At 39.0% G+C, this 24,268-nt stretch overlaps 1 protein-coding gene across 2 annotated transcripts in view; it reads right to left on the bottom strand.

Annotated features, from left to right (window-relative positions):
• THRAP3 (thyroid hormone receptor associated protein 3) overlaps positions 1–24,268 on the bottom strand; it is a 51,588-nt gene that overhangs the window by 14,919 nt on the left and 12,401 nt on the right. Inside the window, exons 2-3 of one of the 2 annotated variants that reach the window (XM_069479764.1) lie at positions 17,075–17,177; positions 4,144–4,311 (exon numbers count right to left, since the gene is read on the bottom strand). In XM_069479764.1, the coding sequence (XP_069335865.1) occupies positions 4,144–4,280 (137 nt within the window). In that variant the 5' untranslated portion in view covers positions 4,281–4,311; positions 17,075–17,177. The remainder of the gene's footprint in view (positions 1–4,143; positions 4,312–17,074; positions 17,178–24,268) is intronic. The other variant, XM_069479765.1, reaches the window with a different exon arrangement.

Here is a 24,268-nt window from a genome sequence, read left to right as displayed (position 1 = left end):
AGGGGATTTTTACAGGTCCCCAGGTCACTGGAAGTGAGGAAAAACTGCAAGCTGTGTCTAGACAGGTAACTACTCAGGTCCTCTGTCCCCTAGACTGTTACAACACTCCACTCCCCATCCTAGTCACTTTTCTCTCCCCATGCAGGGCAAATTTCTTAGATCCCACTAAGATCTGAGATTGTAAAAGTACAGTTACAACAGGTCTACATCAAGAAGCACCTGGAGAATGGGGCTTGGAGAATGCATCTGTTCAAAGCTTAAAATAATTTACTGAAATCAGATGAGCAAAGCATACTATTGTTTTTTTACTGGGGACGTGGAAATGGTCTCACTATTTAGAAGGTCAAATTCCTGTGGCTGGGCTACATGATCTTACCTAGGTGCCACAAGAGGGCACTATCTGACCACAAGGCACCCAAGTACAAACGAGGTTAAAAAAAAATAATTATAAAAAAATCCCCTACCCCCTCAGTGTGCGTATCTTTTAGGTCAACCTGAAGGGTAGTGTTGCATGTTCTTCTTTATTAAAAAATATAGAGCTCTGATATAGCAAGGTATGTTTCCAGAACCACAGGGATTCAATAGTAACCTAACTTTGTAAAAACTGCATGTTCATGAATGCCAGGCTTGTCAGTAACAGGGAGCTTTGTTTCCACGAAAAAGCCAAAAACTACATTTGTTGGTATAAAAATCCATTGGGGTTCTTGGATATCACTTGTCCTATCTACTGTGATAGATCATTAATATTAACAAACCACCACTCCAAAGCAATTAGCTGGAAATAAGTAAAATTTACTAGAACTCTCTCAAAAAACAATAATTTTTTTTTGCATATATAATAAAAACTCTTCAGTTAATCGGCACCTTCTCGTATCTAGGTCTTACTGAGAACAGATGCATTTTTTTATTGTTTAGGGCCAGGAGCATGGGCTCACACCTATAATCCCAGCACTTTGGGAGGCCAAGGCAGGAGTTCCAAAAGCGGGAGTTCCAGACCAGCCTGGTCAACATAGTGAGACACCATCTCTACAAAAAAGGTTTTGAAAAATTAGCCAGGGGCAGTGGCAAGTGCCTGTAGTCCCAGCTGCTTGGGAGGGTGAGTGGGGGAGGATCACTTGAGCCCAGGAGTTCGAGGCTGCCATGAGCTATGATTGTGCCACTGCACTTCAGCCTGGGCAACAGAGTGAGAGCTTATAAAAAAGAAAAAAAACAAAGCCTTCATCTGGCAAATGTGCCCGGCTTTTTAAGGATTTAGCAACTACACAAAACAGTCTTTTTAAGAAAAAAAGATTCGCTTTAATCTAAAGAAGATAAAGTAGGATTGGTTTTCTATTTATTACCCACTGAACTCATTTTTTATCTACCCCATGAATAACAGCAACTGGCAAAGATGCACCTTAATGCTGATTGTTAATAGTTGCTATTTAAGTACAATTAAAAAAAAACTTACCTTCCACACTTTTCATTTGAAAACAGTAACAATATAAGAAAAGAAGAAGAGAGAGGCAGATGCAGACTATGAAACTGAGAATGACCGGATAAATGGCTATGCTTGAGGGAGGTGATCCACCACCAGCACTAAGGAGGGTTTAATTCATGTTCCCATCCTCAGAGGCTACTGCTGCTTCTGTTACCAATTACTAGTGAGGGCCCTGGGGCATACTGCATCCAAAACCTGCAGTCATTGCACAGATGCAGCAACATGAGTCTCTGCAGATTGCAAATGAAGTTATTTAGGAGAAGTCACTTAAAAGGATACAGTCTGTGAAATACAAGGAAATAATCAATTTTCTCCAATTCTGTAGAACTCAGCAGTTAGTTAATTTAAAGGCATGGTTTCCCAAACTCTCTGGATAGATACTTTCCTTGTAGGAGAGGGAAAACAAAAGAAAAAACCATGAAACAGATAAGCCAGAAATAAAAACTGAACATCCAGTGGCAAATTTATCTGTTTCTAAAAAACAGAGGAGTCAGACTACAATCAAGTATAAAAGCGTATTTTCTAGTGGAGAAATTCCTCTAGAATGACAATTTTGTAGGTATAATATAGCACATAAAGTGGCTCTATCTATCCCAGCACATACTGCCTGCCTAAGATATTTTTCCCTCATTTGCCAAGTCAAGGACCACGCATCAAATGATTTGTAGAACAAGGAGAAAAGATGTGCCCTGAATTCCAATTGTCATAAATAATTCAGAATTCGTTAATATTCTTCAATTCAGTTTTGTCTCTCACTTTTAGTTGTATAGCCTCCTGGTTTTGAACCAATTAGTTTCCATTTACTAGATTAAATTTTTTAAAGATATCTTTCAGAACCAAATGAGCTAATCTGAGGTTTAAACTGCCTAAATCAAAACTCTGGGTGCAAGGCAGGGGTTACTAAGAGTCTCTGCTCAGTCTCACGGCCTTGATAGTAATCTCCTCAGGTAGATAAAAATATAGGCCAGCAGCTGTGGCTCACACCTGTAATCCTGGCACTTTGGGAGGCCAAGATAAGAGGATCGCTTGAGCCCAGGTGTTCAAAACCAGCCAGGACAATAGCAAGACCCCGTCTCTACAAAAAATAGAAAAAATTATCCAGGCTTGGTGGTGCGCACCTGTAAGTCCCAGCTGCTCGGGAGGCTGAGGAAGGAGGATTGCTTGAGCCCAGGAGTCTGAGGTTGCAGTGACCTATGATCGCGCCACTGTACTCTAGTGGGGTGACAGAACAAGACTCTGTCTCAAAAAAATAAAAAGTAAAGCTTAATAACTGACTTCCTGAGGTTTATTTTATTTATTTATTTATTTATTTATTTATTTATTTTTTGAGACAGAGTCTCACTCTGTTGCCCAGGCTAGAGTGAGTGCCGTGGCATCAGCCTAGCTCACAGCAACCTCAAACTCCTGAGCTCAAGGGATCCTCCTGTCTCAGCCTCCCGAGTAGCTGGGACTACAGGCATGCGCCACCATGCCCGGCTAATTTTTTCTATATATATTTTTAGCTGTCCATATAATTTCTTTCTATTTTTAGTAGAGATGGGGTCTCGCTCTTGCTCAGGCTGGTCTCGAACTTCTGAGCTCAAACGATCCGCCCACCTCGGCCTCCCAGAGTGCTAGGATTACAAGCGTGAGCCACCACGCCCGGCCCTGAGGTTTATTTTAAATTTCACAATCAATTCACCTGAAACAAGGATTCTGGTATCCATCTGAAATAAACAGCAGGGGTCCCAAGTGGCAAAACTGACAAATTATCTCCTTGGTAATATAATTCTGACAAAAAGAATGAAACTGCAAAAATCTCCCTCAATATTTAAATACACCAATATTTCCCAAACTCACATATGGAAACTTGTATCTACTGGAAGGTTCTTATCTACCCACAAAAGAAAATTAAAACGGATTTTAAAGAATGAAAAACCCAACTCACAACACATCAAAAGAGGAAAGATGCTGGAGGTTTGGCATCTTATTGCAAGACATAACTGAAATAGGGAAATCCACCTAAAAGGTGTGAAAACTGACTGAATTAAAAAAATATTAGCAATAAATTCAAAAGAATTGTTCTCACATTTAATAAGATAAAATGGTATTTATCTGATGTATGCAACAGTGATTTTTAAATAGTTTTAAGATGTGTTTTACTAAATGGATTCAGCTTGTTAGTAAATGGCACACTAGGTGTACACAAATGACTCTCGATAAGTTTTAAAAGTTTAATTATTTAGTGAGTTAAGGCTTCTCTTCCTTGCAATGTTGTTCATATTATCAATCCCCTTAGCTATTGTTTCTTTGCTGATGATTCAAATAAACTTTGGTCCAAACCTTCAAAAATACTTCAGTGAAAAATACTCAGGTGTAGAGATTTGAAGCAAGCAGCTCAAAATAAAAATAAAATGCTCTTCCTTCCAAAGTGGATGGGAAATAATATGTGCTGGCAGAGGAGAAAAGGAATTAGGCAAACAGCATGGCAATCAAAGCTGATTTCGATCTGTAGTGTTTGGAGAGAGGTGGGAAATCTTACAGCCAACCCTGCACCTCAAGCCAACCACCACCCCTCCCCCAGTCCATTTGACACTCACAGAAAGAGTCTAACAAAAGATATTCAAACATCCATGTTGACCAATGCGATGATTACCTCAATACACAAAGTCATACCCCCTTACCTCAGCCTGCGCTTCCTTGAACGAGACACAGATCGGCTTCGGGACCGAGACTTGGAAAATGAACGAGAACGAGATCTTGATGCAGATCTTGAGCGAGAAGAGCGAGATCCAGACTTGGATTTGTTTGTTTTTGACATCTCTGAAGAGAGGGTCACTTTTCAATTACACCTAATATAAGAAAATATATTTAAACAAATGAGTGAGCCCCTTTGAAAATTTGAACTTCTTTGGACATTTTAGAAACGTTTTTTTTAAACAGACAAAATGACTACTTTTTAAAGACCAACCACTGCCTTTCATCAAAAGGAATTTCTAAGAAATACAAATCCCAAACAGATCACGCCACAGCAGCAAATGAAAAACCTGACAAGTAACCCTAACTAGGCTAACACTGTGAAAGACTGACAAGAGTGAGGGCAGTTATCAGTGATTTGGTGCAGTCTTTTCTCAAAAAGCAGGCAGGTTTTGAGGACTAAGTTAGCTGTTAATAAAAATACTGTGATGACATGAAACAACAGATTTCTCAGTTTCATGAGAAGAAAACCTACGCAACCGTCTTGGTTATAGAATATGTGGCACATCTGACATCTCTGCTCCTTGGACTATGTAAGCACTCAAAGTCATAGGCATATCCTTATTATTTACTTCCAAGGAACTGGTTAAAAGAGAGTAAGAAAGGGTATTCTCAAATGTTCTAATACTATAAAATAGCATGTACTCTAGCCTATAAAATATAGGGTATTAATCCATAAATAAAGGACTAAAGTAATTTATAAACTCAACAACGATCACTTTGTTTCAGGTCTTCACTAGAAAAAAGTCAACTTACTTTCAGGGTCATTTTCCCACCAAGAAAACAAAATCATCTTTTTCTTTTTCTCCTGGCTCCAGGAAAGAACAGAGCCTCAAAGTTGCCCTGTGAAGTTAACATCTGTTCTACAAAATGCACTTATTTCTCCTTTATATCCTTCTAGCACCTTGGACATCTTCCCAGCAGCAAAAACTTTAAGTGCTAAAGCATGTGTCTATCAAAGACTAGTAAGAGCAAGAGAGCTGCATGCCCTCGCAAGGTCAAAGATGTTCCAATTTGGAGTGGATTTTTGGCAATAATGTCACTATATAAAGCTAGGGTACGGGAATAACTTATTAGGGTGTGGGAGGTGGAGGTGTAAACAAACAACTTATAATGAAAATGTTAAAAATATATTTTGTTTTTCTGGCTGGTCTTAAGTATATTTTCGGATTCTCTGGGTTCACCCTTGACAAATGGAAAGCTTTTTTTCCTGTCACAAGTTCAGTGATCTCTATCTTCGCTCAGTAATATCTCTGCCCAATTTTCAATTTTAACATGAATCAGAAATAAAAATCCTTCTAAGCACTTACACAATAGGTGGACATTATCAGACTTCAAAAAAAGAAACAAAAGGGCAACAAGTTCATGGAAAAGGAAATACTCATTCCAACACTCAGAAACTGGAAAACTAAGTTAATTTCCATTAAGATGAAGAAAGGTTGTCATGTAAATAAAAACGGAGCCAAACTTAATACTTCTGGACATATTTAACTGACAGGTACACTCAAGAGCCACAATACTGGTGACACCATCCCATTCTTACCCCTGGAGCTGCTTCTTTAGTGTGAATTATATTCTGAATTAAATGGAATAACTTTGGATGAGACAAAATTATAGCTGGAAATAACTCAATGAATCACCTAAGTCATTCAAGAATACCCTAGACAGTGGATAAACACTGACATATTAAAATCGGTATGGTCCTTGCCCTTGTGAAGCTTATCATCTAGAGCTGCGATCCCCAACCCCCAGGCCACCGACCGGTACTGGTCCATGGCCTGTTAGGAATTGGGCCGCATCACTGCCTGAGCTCTGCCCCTCCCCCACTGCCACCCCATCTGTGGAAAAACTATCTTCCATGAAACCGGTCTCTGGTGCCAAAAACGTTGGGGACTGCTGATCTAGAGGTTCAGACAATAAGTAAGCAAGCAAAAAGATAATTATAAATTCTAGTAAGTAAAGAAAGAACATATAATGCTGACAAATAATGCAGCATGAACAGTATATGATGGCCAACAGGTGGCATTTAAGTTGTCATGTGAAGATTAACAAAGAGAAAGTCATGTGAAAAGAGCAAGTGCCCAAAAAACATGAAATTTCTTGTCTTGATATACACAGATGTATATTAAAAAATATATATACTTTAGCATAAAGTAGGGACATTCAACACTAAAGCCATCTGATCAAATGACCAGAATCATTTTGAACTTTACTGCTAATTCACTGAAAACAACTCTCAAGTCTATTTTGAAGACCGTTAAACTTCATACTCTTTTCTATTTCTAATATTTCTTCCATGTCTGTGCTCTAAAATTATGAGAAGGGCAGTAGACAAATACCACCTTGGGAATCAATTTAGCACCCTTTACGTGTTACAAGTATCTAGCATTTGGTTTCTGTTCAAATTAAAATTTACCCAAAAGGAAGTTTTGCTTCTTCAATAATATCTTCTTTTCCTGGAGATGCCAATTCACTTACAGTATTACAAAAAAGTTCAGTCCCTAAGAACTGTGGCATAACATGGATACAGCTCATAGATATAAAACATGTCTCTGGTGAAAACAAGTCCCCTCAAAAATAACTATTTTGCATTAAAAAATTCTTCTCACAATTAATGTAGGTAAGGCAACCATTTTCCTACAGCAGCATTATAAAAGAATCCACTAACTGAACAAGTACCAATCAGTACTTACTATCTAGCTATGCCCGGCATGTTAAGGATGCAGAAATACAGAGCCTAGTTCTGAAACTCCCACTTAGAGGGCCTGGCATATATACGATCCTATCCTCAACTTTCTAACATTTCTCAGATGACATGGTTTCATATCCACATATTACCCTGTTTGCTCCTGAATCAATTCTAGTTTGTCCTTCCTCATTAGGACACTCTGAATTTAATGTAATTCTCCAAATGTGGCCTAATAAAGAACTATTTAGACACTATTAATGCATCCTAGGATTTCTCTTTCTGGAAGCCACACCGCACGTTGATTCAGGGTGAGCCCTGAAGTCCTTTTTCACAAACCACTTTTCAGCTACAAGATGTCCTCCTCTATCTTGTATTTATATAACTATTGTTCTATTTCTTTCTCCCCCCTTTTAATTTAAAACTCATGTGTACAATTTCACACAGCCTTTTGAAATCATTTCAGATACAATTCTATCACTTTGAACAAGAGTTTATTCTCAAACTGTTCTGCAGAGCCACTTGAGAGGGTAGCCCAAACCCATCATCCTTTTCAAAGCCCAAGCCTTCTGGACCAAGCAGATCAACGCTCCTTAGAAGAACAGGTGCATATTACTTAAAAGAAAACAAAATTGTGGTCTTATATCATTACATGGCTTTTATACCATTAAAAATACATCTTATTTTTCAACTCCAAGAAAAAGAAACAATATTGGCAACAAAGGCCAAAGCAAGACTCTCCAAATCAAAAACATTTAAACATAAACGTTTAAGATAACGTTTAAATCACTCCTTTCACCTTCTCACTCTGGACTGTTAGTTTCTTCTCTGTGTCTCTAGTCACTATTACAGCATTGTGTACAGCATGTGATTGGTGTCTGCTGAGTTCACCAGAACAAACATTTTGGGAATATTTACTATAATTTACCCCATGTTTAGAACCCTGAGAGTAGCCTGTTGAGAGGTTGTATTTAACAGATGGTTAAGTTCCCAGAACCAAGCAGTACCAAAGAGAACTCCTCAACAGGGTACCCAGGAGGTTCCAATTTGGTCAGCTCCAAATGGCCACGCTACATATAAACTATACAATTATCCTTCAGTCCATATTACTAAGCTCATTTTCAAAAAGGTCTTCTCAGAAAAGCCTTAACTGATTATTTTTATGGAAAAAAGGTTTACTGGTCCAAGCAAATAAAAAAAGGCAAACATACTATAATCTGAAAACAATAACCTAAAACAAAAACAGACTCAAAGGCTTCCTAATAAGTAAAATCAATTCAAAACTAAGTCCATGAAGCTGGGGGTGCACGCCTATAGTCCCAGCTACTCGGGAGGCTGAGGCAAGATCCTTGAGCCCAGAGTGCTGGGATTATAGGCATGAACCACCCCAAGCCCCCACCTCTTTGACTTACCCCCCTTTCAAGCCCAAGTATCAGTTAACTAGTAACAACAGATGCTGATCTGGCCTCCTGCTTGACTACTGCAAACTGATTTCTTTCTTCTTTCTTCTCCCCCAAAACATCAAGATCCCTGGGAGAAAGTGGAACTGATCTTTCTCACTGCCACTGGTGGGCCACCAAAGTCTGAAAAACACAACTGGTGCCAAGCAACCATTCAGGCTCCTTAAATGAGAGAAATACACCAAAACTAAACTAACGTTCCTAAATAAATCCAAAACCCTTACTAGGAAAAGCTTTTACCTCTCTATGCCTATTTTTTTTTTTTTTTTTTTTTTGAGACAGAGTCTCACTCTGTTGCCCAGGCTAGAGTGAGTGCCGTGGCATCAGCCTAGCTCACAGCAACCTCAAACTCCTGAGCTCGAGCGATCCTCCTGTCTCAGCCTCCCGAGTAGCTGGGACTACAGGCATGCACCACCATGCCCGGCTAATTTTTTCTATATATATTTTTAGCTGTCCATATAATTTCTTTCTATTTTTAGTAGAGATGGGGTCTCGCTCTTGCTCAGGCTGGTCTCGAACTCCTGAGCTGAAACGATCCGCCCACCTCGGCCTCCCAGAGTGCTAGGATTACAGGCGTGAGCCACCACGCCCGGCCAATGCCTATTTTTTCATCAATAAAATGACGGTTTGGAATAGCTCTATGGTTAACCAAAAAAACTTAGAAGTTTGGACAAACAGGGCAGGTCATTCCTCATTAATAGTTCAGACAAGTCCTAAAAATGAAATTAAGTGGCAATGGTTAATTTTTTTGCTTTTAAAGGAGAATTACATCCTGCTTACACACATTCATTCCACCAACTCTGAAATTTACTGTAGAAGAAATCATTTAAGATCCATGCCATAATTTACCCTCTCCCCCTTTTTTAAAAAAGCTACTCAGCCTGAAATTAGATATTAATTCTTCAGGGACTTGGCTACTTACCTTCTGACTACACCTAAACTGGCCACTCACATCTGGGGCTATTCATCTACACCATATTCAGGCAGCACCAACCTCACTTGGGAAAGGTTCGCAGAGTTGAGAGTCAGGGCTCTGCTACAGAATTCTACCAGAGTGAGGGACACTGTGCTACTGATGGCTTCTTCCATCAGAGCCAGTAAGAGGTCACATTTCCTTCCTGCTTTTCAGCGACTGAATTAGTTTCGGGTCCTATCATATGGCAAACTCCACTTCTTCCATCATTTACTTTTTAAAGGGACAGGACCACATTACTCTCAATTATTGGAAATGCAGGAAAAACTCAATGAGATACATATTTTCCACAGGGCACAGAATATAGCAGGCAGAGGGGCACTAATTATTTCAAGGCTGATTTCCACACAGGAATCAGGGTTTCCATAAAGCCTTTTTCTTTATTGTTTTCAACATCAGAGAAAACACTCAAGAATTTAAGATCATAATACTAACCACCTTTATTCATTCCTTCAAACTGACGTGTTTCTCCTCAATCAAAATTTAAAACATATGGAAGTCTTAACACTGCTGAGATATTATAGATATTTGAAGAAAGTAACATAATTTTAGTCAATCAATGTTTGAAACGTCTTAAAAAAAACCTCACACAAATAGTAAACTTAGGTCTCAAGTCACCAGCTTGAAAAACAAGGAGGTAAACTGTGGGAAATGTATGCAAAAAATTTTACACTGATTTTTTTTATTATAAAAATGCTTCCTAGAGATATTCTGAAGGGATAAGAAGTATATACGTTGGTAAATTCAACATTATTTGCAAGCACCCTGTGTCATTTAAGCATACAGTTTATCTCATAATGTCATAGCAAAAGGAAGAGACTTGGAATGAGAGAGGAATTTTGGGACGACTTTAAGAAAGTAATCTCTGTAGTTTACTCATTTATTAAATGTTGATAATACTGGACACATTACTTTTAACTGTGTCAGGATATGTAGGAGGTTGGGCTTCACAAACACAAATAGGATACTATATTAAGAGGTGCTTACAGGAAAGGTAAATAACACAATCATTTCACAATTTAAAATTAGTTTTCTCTTTAAGCAGGTTTCATAACCACTGTATTTTATAGTTGTTTTGGTGAAAGACTGGACTATATACTTCAAAAATATCATGGTCCAGCCAGTGCCAAGAGCATTCTTCTGTTCATTATATCAACATTTACTGGACATAAGTGTTGATATAAAGCATACTGTGTCATGCATGCTAGACGCAGCAAACAGAAAAGACAAGTTCCCTGTCCTATTGTAATTATAGGTAGAAAATTATTTTTTAACCTTTTCAGGCTCATAATGTGACTTTGGAAGTTTTCTTTTGCTTTGGTGAACTGTGTAAAAAGCACCAAAGTCAAGTCAGAAAGATTATTAGTTGTAGGATCTTTTCCAAGTTGCACCCGCTCTTTGAAGTTTTCTTATGTGTTAATAATAGGGATGAACACTTCAGTTAATAATAACATGTCAATATTGATTACCATGCTAACGTAAGATGTTAAATACAGGGGAACTGGACATGGGTATATAGGAACTGTTATAGGTTAAATTGTGGCCCACCAACTTCCCCGATTCATATGCTTAAGTCCTATCCACTGCCTCAGAATGTGTACTCCACTACTTATTTGGAGTTAGGGCCTGGAGGTATATGACTGGTGTCCTTATAAAAAAGGAAAATTTGGAGACAGAGACATGGAGAGGGAAGATGATGCAAAGAGACACAGGATGAAGACCAGCCATCTATAAAGCCAACGAGAGGCCTGGAACACAACCTTTCTCACAACTCTCAGAAAGAACCAATTCTGCCAACATCTTGACTTTGAACTTCCAGCCTCCAGAGCTGTGAGACAATAAAATTGCTGCTGTTTAAGCCAACCAGTTTGTGGCACTCTGTTACGGCACCTCTAGCAAATACATGAACCCTGTACTATCTTCACAATTTTCTATAAATCTTAAACTATTCTCAAACAGAAAATTTATTAAAAAAAAAAAAAAAAAAAGGCCAGGCGCGGTGGCTCACACCTGTAATCCTAGCACTCTGGGAGGCCGAGGTGGGTGGATTGCTCGAGGTCAGGAGTTCGAGACCAGCCTGAGCAAGAGTGAGACCCCGTCTCTACTAAAAATAGAAAGAAATTATCTGGCCAACTAAAATATATATATAGAAAAAATTAGCCAGGCATGGTGGCGCATGCCTGTAGTCCCAGCTACCCGGGAGGCTGAGGCAGTAGGATCGCTTAAGCCCAGGAGTTTGAGGTTGCTGTGAGCTAGGCTGACGCCACGGCACTCACTCTAGCCTGGGCAACAGAGCGAGACTCTGTCTCAAAAAAAAAAAAAAAAAAATCAGGGTAATGGTGCCCGTATCTCACAGTTAAGACCACAGGAGCTAGAATACCGGGAAATCCCTGCTAGATGGAAAGGGAACCCATAATCCCAATACACAGTAAGCAACCAAGCTGGGACTAGAATCCAGGTTCTATTCAGTGTTTTCCATAATATAATGTTACTTCAAGAGGGGCATAAAGATGGGCATTAATTGAGGGAACATGCTAAGGCAAATTATCAATCTAAAATGCCCAGTCCATATGGACAGATCCCTAGTGAGTCACTTCATAATACTAGGCCAGGTCCTACAGTAAGTAGTGCCTTTGACAGCACAAAAGCACTGGGTTCAAATCTTGGCTCTGCCACCCATTAGCGGAACAAAATACTTACTCTCTCAATCTCTGAAATGTGACCTACACCTCACAGGACTGCCATGGCAATTAAATAAGTATATACAAAGTACCTAGCATACAAAAGGTTCAGTTCACACCTTAAACTATGTTTAGCTACAGCCCCAAATTGGGCAGAGGGAGATATTTAGATATTTAGGAACTTCCCTGGGGGTAAACAAATTTCATCACCAATTCTATTTTCTTGCTATTTACTTGCCTATAATTAATAAGTGATCAGGTAACTACCTATACAGAGAAATAAAGTGGTTATTTATTTATTTATCTATTTATTTTTACAGACAGAGTCTCACTCTGTTGCCCAGGCTGGAGTATAGTGGTGCAATCACAGCTTACTGCAGCCTCAAACTCCTGTGCTCAAGCAATTCTCCTGCCTCAGCCTCCCAAGTAGCTAGGACTACAGGTGTGTTCCACCATACGGCTAATTTTTTTATTTTTTTGTAAAGGCAGGGTAGGCTGGGCATGGTGGCTCACGCCTGTAATCCTAGCACTCTGGGAGGCCAAGGCGGGAGGACTACTTGAGCTTAGGAGCTTGAGACCAGCTGGAGCAGAATCGAAACCCTGGGTCTACTAAAAAAAATAAAAATAAAATTAAAAAGAAAAAATTAGCCAGGCATCATGGTGCCAGCTATAGTAGCCTATAGTCCCAGCTACTCGGGAAGCTGAGGCAGGAGAATTGCTTGAGCACAGGAGTTTGAGGTTGCAGTGAGCTACAATGACTCCACTGCATTCTACCCAGAGTGAGACTCTGTCTCAAGAAAAAAATAAAGGCAGGGTCTCACTATATTGCCAAGGCTCGTCTTGAACTCCTGGCCTCAAGCAATCTTCCTGCGTTGGCCCACCCCCCAAAGTGCTGGGATTACAGGTGTGAGCCACTGTGCCCAGCCCACAGAGCAATAAAATGTTTTATACCTTTACTGGCTAAACTGGCATGTGTCACACTGAAGAGGTACACACTAAAAGAAAAGGTCATATTATCAAGGAAGACATAGGTCAAAAGGTCATATTCACCTTTGGAAGACAAATCCCTTTGATGCTGGATGCTGGCAGGGAAAAATCAACCGTAAGCTACAAGTTCATTTACAACTTTTTCATCACAATATCCCCAATGTAGGCAACTTGTGGTATCTCCCCTTGAGAATTTACTGAATGGGTGTCTATTAAGCTAAGGATCATCTATGCAATTAATGTTTCATCATTAGGGAAACAGAATGAACAGCAGGGTTGGCAGCTTAAAAAAATCTTCAATTAACTCCAGAGGCTCTTCTATCCCTCAGGGAGGGTAACAGCAATTTTAGTTCCCACTTCAAATAAGCATGTATTACCTACCATTGGGGAATATTTTCTTCTCATTTCTTACAGAAAGCCTCAGTTTTCCTAACTTAATAAAGACACTATAACCTATGTTAATTAATGGCCTACAGTTTCTTTCCAGCTCTCATGATGGTAAACCTTTCTTTTTTGAGACAGAGTCTCGCTCTGTTGCCCAGGCTAGAGTGCTGTGGCTTCAGCCTAGCTCACAGCAACCTCAAACTCCTGGGCTCAAGCAATCCTCCTGCCTCAGTCTCCCAAGTACCTGGGACTACAGGCATGCGTCACCATGCTCAGCTAATTTTTTCTATTATATATTTTCAGTTGTCCAGCTAATTTCTTTCTATTTTTAGTAGAGACGGGGTCTCACTCTTGCTCAGGCTGGTCTTGAATTCCTGACCTCGAGCGATCCTCCCACCTTGGCCTCTCAGAGTGCTAGAATTACAGGCGTGAGCCACCACGCCTGGCCTTATGGCAAACCTTTTTTAAACTATATTAAGCAGCCAACTCTGACACAACTATTTTTCTAAAATGAAATTATTACTAAGGCCTTGGGCTGAACACTGGTACATACTGCAATCACCTACAAAGCTTTAAAAAAAAGTCCATCAATCAAGATTCTAATTCAGGAAACCTAGAAAGGGAATCAGAACCAGTAGGCAACAGGCATTCTTTGCAGATTCCAAAGACCAGACTGGTCTCTCTGTATCAAGTAATCACCCCCACCACTGATACACAGATATCTACTGTTACACAGACTTCCACATAAAGCTTGTTTACAACAATTTTAGGAGAAATAAGTTGCCTGCCATCTTTTACAGACATTGGTCTCTTAAAGATCAAATCAAGACCAAGCGCGGTGGCTCACACCTGTAGTCCTAGCACTCTGAAAGGCCGAGGTGGGAGGATCATTTGAGCTCAGGAGTTCGAGACCAGCCTGAGCAAGAGTGAGACCACGTCTCTACTAAAAATAGAAAGAAATTAGCCGGACAACTAAAAATAGTATATAGAAAAAATTAGCCAGGCATGGTGGCGCATGCCTGTAGGCCCAGCTACTCGGGAGGCTGAGGCAGGAAGATCACTTGAGCCCAGGAGTTTGAGGTTGCTGTGAGCTAGGCTGAAGCCACGGCACTCTAGCCTGGGCAACAGAGTGACACTCTGTCTCAAAAAAAAAAAAAAAAAAGGAGATTACAAAGATAAATGGAACAAAAGTGCAAAGTCTAGAAATACACTCTATAATACATTCTTATAAAAATGGCTTTAGAAATCCATAGAACAATGAAGGATAAATCAATAAATAGGACAAATGATTAACTACTAGGTACAAAATATTAGATCCCTACTTCTTACCATGAAGAGAAATAAAAATCCAGGTACACTAAAGAAAAAAAAAGTAAGCCATTAAAAAGGAAAACATTGGTTACTATTTGACTGGCCTGTCTAAGCCTATTAAAAATCATCAATAGGGCGGAGGGGATGGATGGGTAAATTCACACCTAAAGGGTACAATGCACACTAACTGACTGAAGGACTTATAACTTAAACAGTACAAAAGCAAATTATGTAACCAAAACGTGTGTCCCCCCGTAAAATTCTGAAATTAAAAAAAAATTCATTAATTTGCTCATGAAAGATACTGTATCATCAATGCTATGTGTAGAAATTTGAAAAAAAAAAAAAAAAAAAAGATACTGTATCCGTCATATCATAAGAAGACAGAAATGTGGTAATAACAGAAAAATAACCAGGTAGTACTCTAAATGCTTTACATATATAAATTCACTTAATTCACACTCTATGAGGGAGAAGCTATTTATTATTACCTCCACTTTAATATGAAAAAACTATCTACAATCTTAAATATTATGTTCGTTTACCATGCTGCTTCATTCAGAGAACAAAAGGGAGCTCTTGGAAATTAAAAACATAAGAGCATAAGTGAAAAAAATACAACAGAAGGTTGGAAAACACAGCCAAGGAAATCTCCCAGGAAGTAGAACAAAAACACAGAGATGTAAATAGCAGGAAAAATAAAAATAAAAGTACAGGATCACTCTCAAAGATTCAACATCCAAATAATAATTCTAGAAAAGGAATAGAGAAAATAAAGAGATGAAAAATCAAAGACATTATTCCAGAAAATTTCCCAGAACTGAGGAACATAAATTTTGGTTCACTGAGTGGTCAGGACACTGGATGAAAATAGCCACACCAAGAACATCATTATGATATTTCAGAATACTAAGACAAAGAGGTCTGAACGTTTCAGAGGTTACATATAGGTTATATGCAAAGGCAACTAACATCTCACCAAGAGTGGAGAAGTATCTTCGAAATTCTGAAGGAAAATTATTTCCCAACTAAAATTCTGTACCTGGCCAAACTAATTATCAATATTAGGGACAGAATGTATGCATTTTTAAATGTACAATGTCTTAAAAATTTACCTCTTGTGTACCCTTTTCTCAGAAAGCTGACAGGTAGAGGTGCTCCTCCAAAACAAAGGATTGAATCAAGAAAGAAAAAGAAATAGGGAAAGATAATGGTATCCAATCCAAAAGAGGTAGGAAAAATCAACAGGATGATGCCCCAGGTGCAACAGCGGCATTGTGCTGAGAGCACACCGCCAGAATGGAGCAGATGAGAAGATAAAACTTACAGCACAGCCAAAATGCTTAGAGGTATTCTGGCTAGTTTAGAGAGGAATTATTGATAAAACAGAAACTAAGCAAAACGGGACAAAAAGATTATTAACAACAGAGAATACAAATAGTGCTGCAAAAAAAGGAAAAGTAACCACAGCATGCAAAGTGACTGGGCTGTGAATAAGCTACATGTAATCATCATATATATATACATATATATATGTATGTATTTTGTTACCTATGATTACTGCCCTAACCAAAATTACATCATAACCAGAGTAACAGTGTAGGCATGTGAGTTGGTTGGGCAAGCCTACCAAAAACTGCCACTTTCTAAGTGGTGAAGTTAATACATAAAACCAAACACTGGAAAGCAAAAGCAGCTTATTATTAGAGAGGTATTATCAAAAGAAATAGTAAACAGTTGAACATAATTTCTTGGGACTGGAAAGGGAAGTGGAGAGGGACTGCTGTTTTTCATAAAAAGCCCTGCACAGCTAATGGTCTGGTATGTCTAGACATAGTATTTTTGCACATGTATTAAAAGTGGTTTTTAAGTACAAAGAAATATGTCAAATGCTTTTTAAACCTAAGAAAATGTACTGTGAGAAGAAATCAAATGCACATAAGAATTTATTCATGGCCACCAGTTATGTATATGATATGGAAAAATGAGGGGAAAGCCAAAAATCCATCGAAAAGGGACTACTTACATAAGTTATATGGCACATTCATGATGAAATGCTACAAATCATTAAGAAAATGCAAAGAGGGAAACTTTGTTCTCGTTAACAAGAATCAGGTGACAAAAAAGTACAACTCTAATTTTGATTGAACACCCACACATATCCATGTAAAATATCCATGAAAAAGGAGTGTTCTCCCCAAAATATTAACAATGATTATACAAGTGTCAGGTTTATGGCTGATCTTTTTCAAACAAATACTGCCTCCTAACACCCAGAACTTCCATTAAGGTATCTTGTAGATAATCAATTCTTAATGTAAGAACAGTTTTATAAATCAGTGAAGTTATTAATTCCTTTTACCACCATGCATTTACCTTATGTGAACAATGATTCAACTTGCACTGGATCCCAGACACTACCTGAAAAGAATACTGGCAGCGCCACTGGCTTCTCCAATTTATACGTCAGGATACACTTCTGAAATAAGAGGAAATAAGCAGTGATAAAATGGCTGCCCAGACCATGCAGATTCCGTTGCTTGAAATCTATAAGCAAAACCTCTACTTTAGCTCTCAACTTCACTCCAAGTGGACACAGGCGTCTCTCTCAAGGTATACTGGCCTGATGATCTGTCTCTCTCACACACATTTTCATCCATCCAACCTACTACAGTATGGAAAGCTAAAACCTTCCTTCTTGTAACCTGATACTTTCATTGGCAATATTTCAGGTGGTAAGGTTTTCATTATGCAAGATTAATTCACAAGCTCCATAATTCAACCTAGTAAGCTTGACAACAAAATCAGATGTTTGAAATAAGAAAAAATTACTGAGGTATGTTGAACTAAATTTAACAAATACATTTTCAAGGTAAAATAACTCTCCATACACACACACACACACACACACACACACACACAAACCCTTTCTACTCCAGCTGTCTCTATGTTCACAGATCTGTGAACATGGTCGTACATGAAAGCTATGTGAAGCATTATCCAAAAAAAAAAAAAAAAGGAAAACCAAGTTCCAAGGCCAGCAAGCTCATGTAAACAGTTAATGTCCTCATTCCTGGCTTATTAAAGCTTTGTTATACAGTCATATTACTATAAAGTAGTTAGGCATACAAGATCAAATAATCTGAAGATGCCGTCTTGACATTAATCTTTCTTCCACTTACTCAGCATTCAATCAATCGAACAAGTACAGGCTACCCGCCTTAGCTTTCCCTGAAATGCTGCAGGTACAGGCTACCCACCTTAGCTTTCCCTGAAACGCTTCGGTGTGCACATAGCTGAATCCTTGTTTATTTAGCCAGGGAAGGAATGTATTTCCTTAAGCTATGATATCCAAACCCTTTGTATATGCACAATCCTCAGACTACAATGCCCCCTTCCCTTTCAACCAAACTTGTACTCATTCCCATGAGAAATCTCCTCCAGCAAGCTGTCCCTGGCTCTCCCAGGCTCGGTTAGGTACTGTCCTCTGTGTTACCCTGGATGTGTCTCTCCTTACACTTGTCTCATTATATCTGTTAATCGTGTCTCTCCTTACACTTGTCTCATTATATCTGTTAATATGTCAGTTCCCCCATTGGGCTGTAAACTCTATATGCCTAACACTAATATGTGTTTGCTGAGTAAACCAAATACCCAAGCAATAAACTCTTGACCTATACCAAAGGTAATCAGATAATTAACATTACAAAGAGCCAATAAAAGCCTCTTAAAATTATTAACAAGACTTTTTTTATATCCAGATGAAAGTAGTATTCAGTTATACCCTTTATCAAATTAATGACAATGTTGATATATATTTACTTAGTTGATAATAGTAAAAACATAGCACTTTCAAATACTTTTGCATCTTTCTTGCATTTTATTTGTAGAATTCATCCTAGGTTACAGTAGCCAAAATGTCTTTACTAACTTCAAAGGCACAAGGGGTTCACATCAGTCAGCTTGCCTAATGAGGGAAATCTCATGACTGTTACAAGACTGAAAACTACTCTTACTCTATAACATGTTGAACTAAAGAAGCGAACTATTCCTATGTTATTCCTTCAAACTCTAACCAGATGGAAAAAGCACACACACAAAAATCTTCCATTTTACCACCCCATCATGTTTCCTTACTATTAACTGATTCTCAGGTATTGGCAAGAATTTTATCGTTCCAACAAGTCTTCAATTTTACATTGTTGTGATGGGTGGAGAGGCAAATCAGAGACTGTGGCCTTGTTATTCCATGACAGTAAGGAAACCCCTGAAGCCCTCAGTGATCACTGCCACCACAGTTTGTGCACCCTCCACCCCCTGCTTGTCCTGTGTCATCTAGCCAGCCACAGCATGCTTTTCAGCTTCTACCTACCTCCCTTGGCCAGAAACCAGTGTATTAACAAGGAGACCCCACACTGCTAACAGACCCTCTTCCCTTCTATACATTACTGACTGTCCACTTATCTAACAAAAAAGAAACTTATTAAATACTGACTACATGCCAGGTACTTTTCTAGGCACTGGAGATTAAACAGTTAAAAGGTCCCAGCATTCCTGGTGCTTCCATTCTAAGGGGCAGATGGGGACACAGGGGAATAAGAATTACAATTTTATATAAAGCTGTGAGGAGAAGCCTCTCTGATGAGACAGTGAGCAGAGACTGGAAGAGAAAGAATGCCTTATCTGAAGGCAGATGGGTCCGAGCAGAGTAAAAACCAAGAGCAAAGACCCTGGGGAGGAAACATTCTTGGCTTATCTCAGGAAGAAAGAAAAATAAGAGTAGCTGCAATGCAAAAAGTTGCCAGGGAGTTGGTAGATCACGTCAGAGACATGGATGAACAGACAGGGCCTTGCAAGCCATCATAAGGACTTTGGTTTTCCTCTAGGTAATGTGGGCAGCCACTGGAGTATCTTGAGCATAGTAGTAATATGAGCAGAATTATGTTTTAAGATACTACAAACTGCAATGACATGTACTGGCTGCTGAGTGAAAAAGTGAAGAATAGACTTTAATGGGCCAAAGACAGAAGAAAATGGTAGATATTGCCTAAAACAATCCAGATAAAGGGACAAGAGTCCCTTAGACCAGTGGCCTCCAACCTTTTTGGCACCAGGGACCAGTTTCATGGAAGACAATTTTTCCACAGACTGGGGCGAGGGGCGTGGGGGGAGTGCTGCACGGTGGAGCTCTGTGGCCCAGGGGTTGGGGACCGCAGCCTTAGAGTATAGCCCAGAATACTGTATGTTCCACATACTACTACACCTTAAATAACAATATAGTTACTAAATCCAAATAAGAGGCAAATAATAATATTCCAGGACCATAGCATGTCTATCTCATATAGTAAACTAGATCAAAATTCTTTTCCTTATCTCACCACAGGCACCCCAGCAGTCTTTTATTGACAGCTACAGAACATAAGGAAACACAAGGAGGACCTTACATACTCCTGTGAACCTGAGGTCAAAGTTAGTCTTTTAACCACCAGGCACAACATGCTTACATAATACTTAAAGACTAATGTGTTCTGGCTTCAAAAGCATGACTGCAATTAAAAGTGAACAAAAGAGGACAGTGTCTTCTATTCAAGTTAACACAAAGTATCCAATGAACAACAAAAATTAACCCCAAACACTCCCCACTGAAAAGCACACTAAGAATTGATAAGATTATGACAGCTGAGCAAATAAACAGATACTTCCAAATGGGTCGGGTACACAGGGCCTTCCACATTAGGGGTCGGCAAACTGAGCATATATGCCCAATCTAGCCCATTGTCTGTTTTTGTAACACCCATGAGCTAAGAATGATTTTTACATTTTTAAATGGTTGGGGGGAAAAAAAAAAATCAAAGGAGTATTTCATTACATGTGAAAATTATATGAAATTCCAATTTCTGTGCCCATAGATAGTTGTATTGGAACACAGCTTCGCTCATTTGTTTACAGATATTAAACAGATACTTGTGCACTAAGTAGACTTGAGTAGTTGCGACAGGGACTGCTACAGTGCTCTCACTGCTTTGCTCTGCTACAACTTGTAGTGACACAGTGACAACTCAACAGCAATTCAAGTACCATGCATACCACCATATCACATTTTATTATTATTTTTAATTACCAGTGCATACCCACCATATCAAAACAAGAAAAGTGGACTTTGACATTACCCTTTTAAGGCAAAATGTGGAGTGTGGATTGTTCTGTTACTGAATTTGATGGCCAAGCATTGTGTTTATTATGAAATGACACTACAGATGTGCCAAGAATACAGTATGTCAGCATTATCAAACTAAGCACTAATCACAATATTCCCAACTTAAAGCAAAGCAAATGATGGTGGTAAAAATATGCATGTAGAAAAGGACTTTGTTGGGGAAATTCACAAACCTTGTGAAAATATAAGGTATTTAAAGCCTGTGGTTATTTGCTATACTATTCATCAGCAGGCACTTTGCAGAAAATTTTTGAATCTATCACATTACTGTCAAGAGCGACCTTCATCTGCTCTCAATTCACCCTTATATCCCAAACCATCACCAATTCTGTGAATTTCTGTCAGAAATAGAAAGTGAATATCCTGATTTGCCCTACTATCCAGCAGTTCAATGGCCTAGAAGGAGTAACATTTTATCATGGTTTTTGAGCTCAGGGTTGAGTATGAAATTTTTCTGAACAGGAAGAACAACCCTGAACCACTATTATCACTGATATTTAACACTAAACAGCTGTGGAAGTTAGCTTTTGCTGCAGATTAAGTATCAAGAAGAGAATTTAACAGAATTCTGTGACTTCCAAGAAATAAATGTGCTATATTAAAATCACAGGCTCATGGATTAATATTAGTATTTGGCAGTATCTACCTGTGTGAGAAGACATTTTCAAAGATGACATATGTAAGATTTCACTACAGATCCACATTAACAGATAAACATTTGCCATCAATTTTGGCAGGTAATGCTAACTTTGAACCCCAATTAAGTGAAATGTTATTCCCCAAAAGTAGAGTTACAGTCTTCTAACAGACCTGCATTACAAAGATTGTACTCATTATTGTATTTTGAATCCCACTAATAAAAACTGTGCAAAGCTGTTTTCTCTCTTATCATTTAGGTACCCAAAATAATAGCCTCAATTTTGCCTCTTGGCCAGCAAAGCGTAAAGTATTATCTGGCCCTCTGGAGAAAAAGTTCATCAACCTCGGGTCCTATATCATTTGCCTAAAAAAGGCATTTAGTGCAGATGGCCAACAAGAATAAACCCGTAGTGAACAGTAATTCTCACAACTGCAGGGGTCCCAAACGGTAGGAAGTGCCAATTTTTTAATATTTATGTTCAGCAACTTAAGAAGGCAAATAAATTTGTAATCATTCATCCAAATGCAATTTCCAAAGCAGCTGCTGAATAAATAATAACGAGCACATCTGGCTCTAAAACCAGACTGCCTAGGTTTGATTCCCAGCTCCACCAACTGGTTGTGAGACTTAGAATAGGTTACTTAATCAAATCTCACTATCTGTTTTCTCATCTGTAAAACTGGACCCTACTTCACAGCATTGTTGTTGTGAATTAAATAAATTAATATATGTGTAAAGTTCTTGAAACAGTGCTTAGCATATACTAACTACTCAATAAATATTATTAATTGGGCCAACACCAAAATGACAGTTAAAAGACAAGACGACTTCAATCAGCTGCTATGAGTAGTCATATGGTCATTGAATGATTACATTCTCTTGAGAATTCAGAATGTGGCTTTAAGGCAGGCTCAGAATATAAGATACTAATTAGATCTTCAAAACCTCTTTAAAAAAAGCAGTATGCTTTGGCAACAAACCCAAGCCTGTGCCTGACTCCAGGCTGAATGAGTCTGCCCCATAAATAACCCCATTATTCTGTACCTCAAATTCTCAACTTACAACATAGAAGGGGATCAAACATGCCTTATGTGCACCTGAAAGTCTCTACCTAGACCAGTGATTTTTAAACTCACGCTCTCAGGCTGTGTAGTGCCTCCGAACAAAATAACATCCCCAGATCAGACTGAAATTGTGGAGAAATCTTACCAGCTACTTTCCCAGAATGCATCCCCTTTTTAGCACATTACAAAACTTTTATAAGCTACCACCATTTCCTTACCACTGAAGACTCTATGTCCTTGAAAACCACTAGTTACGCACTATTACTAGATTAAATTGCTCCTTGAGGGCAGGTACCCAGATCAAATTCCTTTTTTTATCTCCAGAGTTTAAATACAAATGAGTGAATATTAGTCATCTTGTTCTCCCCATGGTAAAATATATAATGTATAATTTACCATTTTAGCCATTTTTTTTTTTTTTGAGTCAGAGTCTCGCTCTGTTGCCCGGGCTAGAGTGAGTGCCGTGGCATCAGCCTAGCTCACAGCAACCTCAAACTCCTGGGCTTAAACGATCCTACTGCCTCAGCCTCCCGAGTAGCTGGGACTACAGGCATGCGCCACCATGCCTGGCTAATTTTTTCTATATATGTTTTTAGTTGTCCATATAATTTCTTTCTATTTTTAGTAGAGACGGGGTCTCGCTCTTGCTCAGGCTGGTCTCGAACTCCTGACCTCGAGCGATCCACCCGCCTCGGCCTCCCAGAGTGCTAGGATTACAGGCGTGAGCCACCACGCCCGGCCTTAGCCATTTTTAAATGTACAGTTCAGTGACATTAAGAACATTCACAATGCTTTGCAACCACCACCACCACCATCCATCTCCAGAACTTTTTAATCTTCCCAAACTGAAACTGTGTACCAATTTAACACTAACTCTTTATGCCCCTCTCCCAGCCCCTGGCAATCATCATCCTACTTTCTGTCTCTGAATTTAACCTCTCTAGAGAATCATACAATATTTGTCTTTTTATGTCTGGCTTATTTCACTTAGAATAGTACCTTCAAGGTTTATCCACGTTGTAGCAAGCAGGTGTATAAGGTTATAAAGGGAAAAACGTGCAGAATCATAAAACTTGAGGTATATAAACTATTTTGCCTGGATTAACTGAAATGTTTAAATCTTTTTACCTAATCTTTTTCTTTTTAGCAATACATGCACAGTAAAAATTTCCAACTGTACAAAAAAGTATATAATGAAAAGAGGTTTCCTGCCTAATTTCTACCTTCCCTACCTCCAACTTCTAGTTCCCCTCCCTGTTTTTTTTGGAACACAACCACCAACCACATGTTACCTTGTCTTAAGGCTGTCTTATTAGTAAGATATTCAGTTGGCCTATCAAGACTGGCTGTTCCTTGCTCCTCTCCTAAAATACTAATATAAAGATCCAAAACAGGCCAGGCACCGTAGTGCACACCTGTAATCCCATCAGTGTGGAAGGCCAACGCAGGAGCATCACTTAAGGCCAGGAGTTCAAGACCAGCCTGAGCAACATAGCAAGACCACATCTCCACAAAAACATTTAAAAATTAGCCAGGTGTGGTAGCATGTACCTGTAGTCCCAGCTACTCGGGAGGCTGAGGCAGGAGATCACTCAAGCCCAGGAGTCTGAGGTTGCAGTGTGCTAAGATAACACCACCGCACTGTAGCT

This window comes from Eulemur rufifrons, chromosome 8, assembly GCF_041146395.1.
Source record: "Eulemur rufifrons isolate Redbay chromosome 8, OSU_ERuf_1, whole genome shotgun sequence".
Classification (NCBI taxonomy): domain Eukaryota; kingdom Metazoa; phylum Chordata; class Mammalia; order Primates; family Lemuridae; genus Eulemur; species Eulemur rufifrons.
Note: the sequence above shows the minus strand (reverse complement) of the source record. Positions and strands in the feature narration are given on the sequence as shown.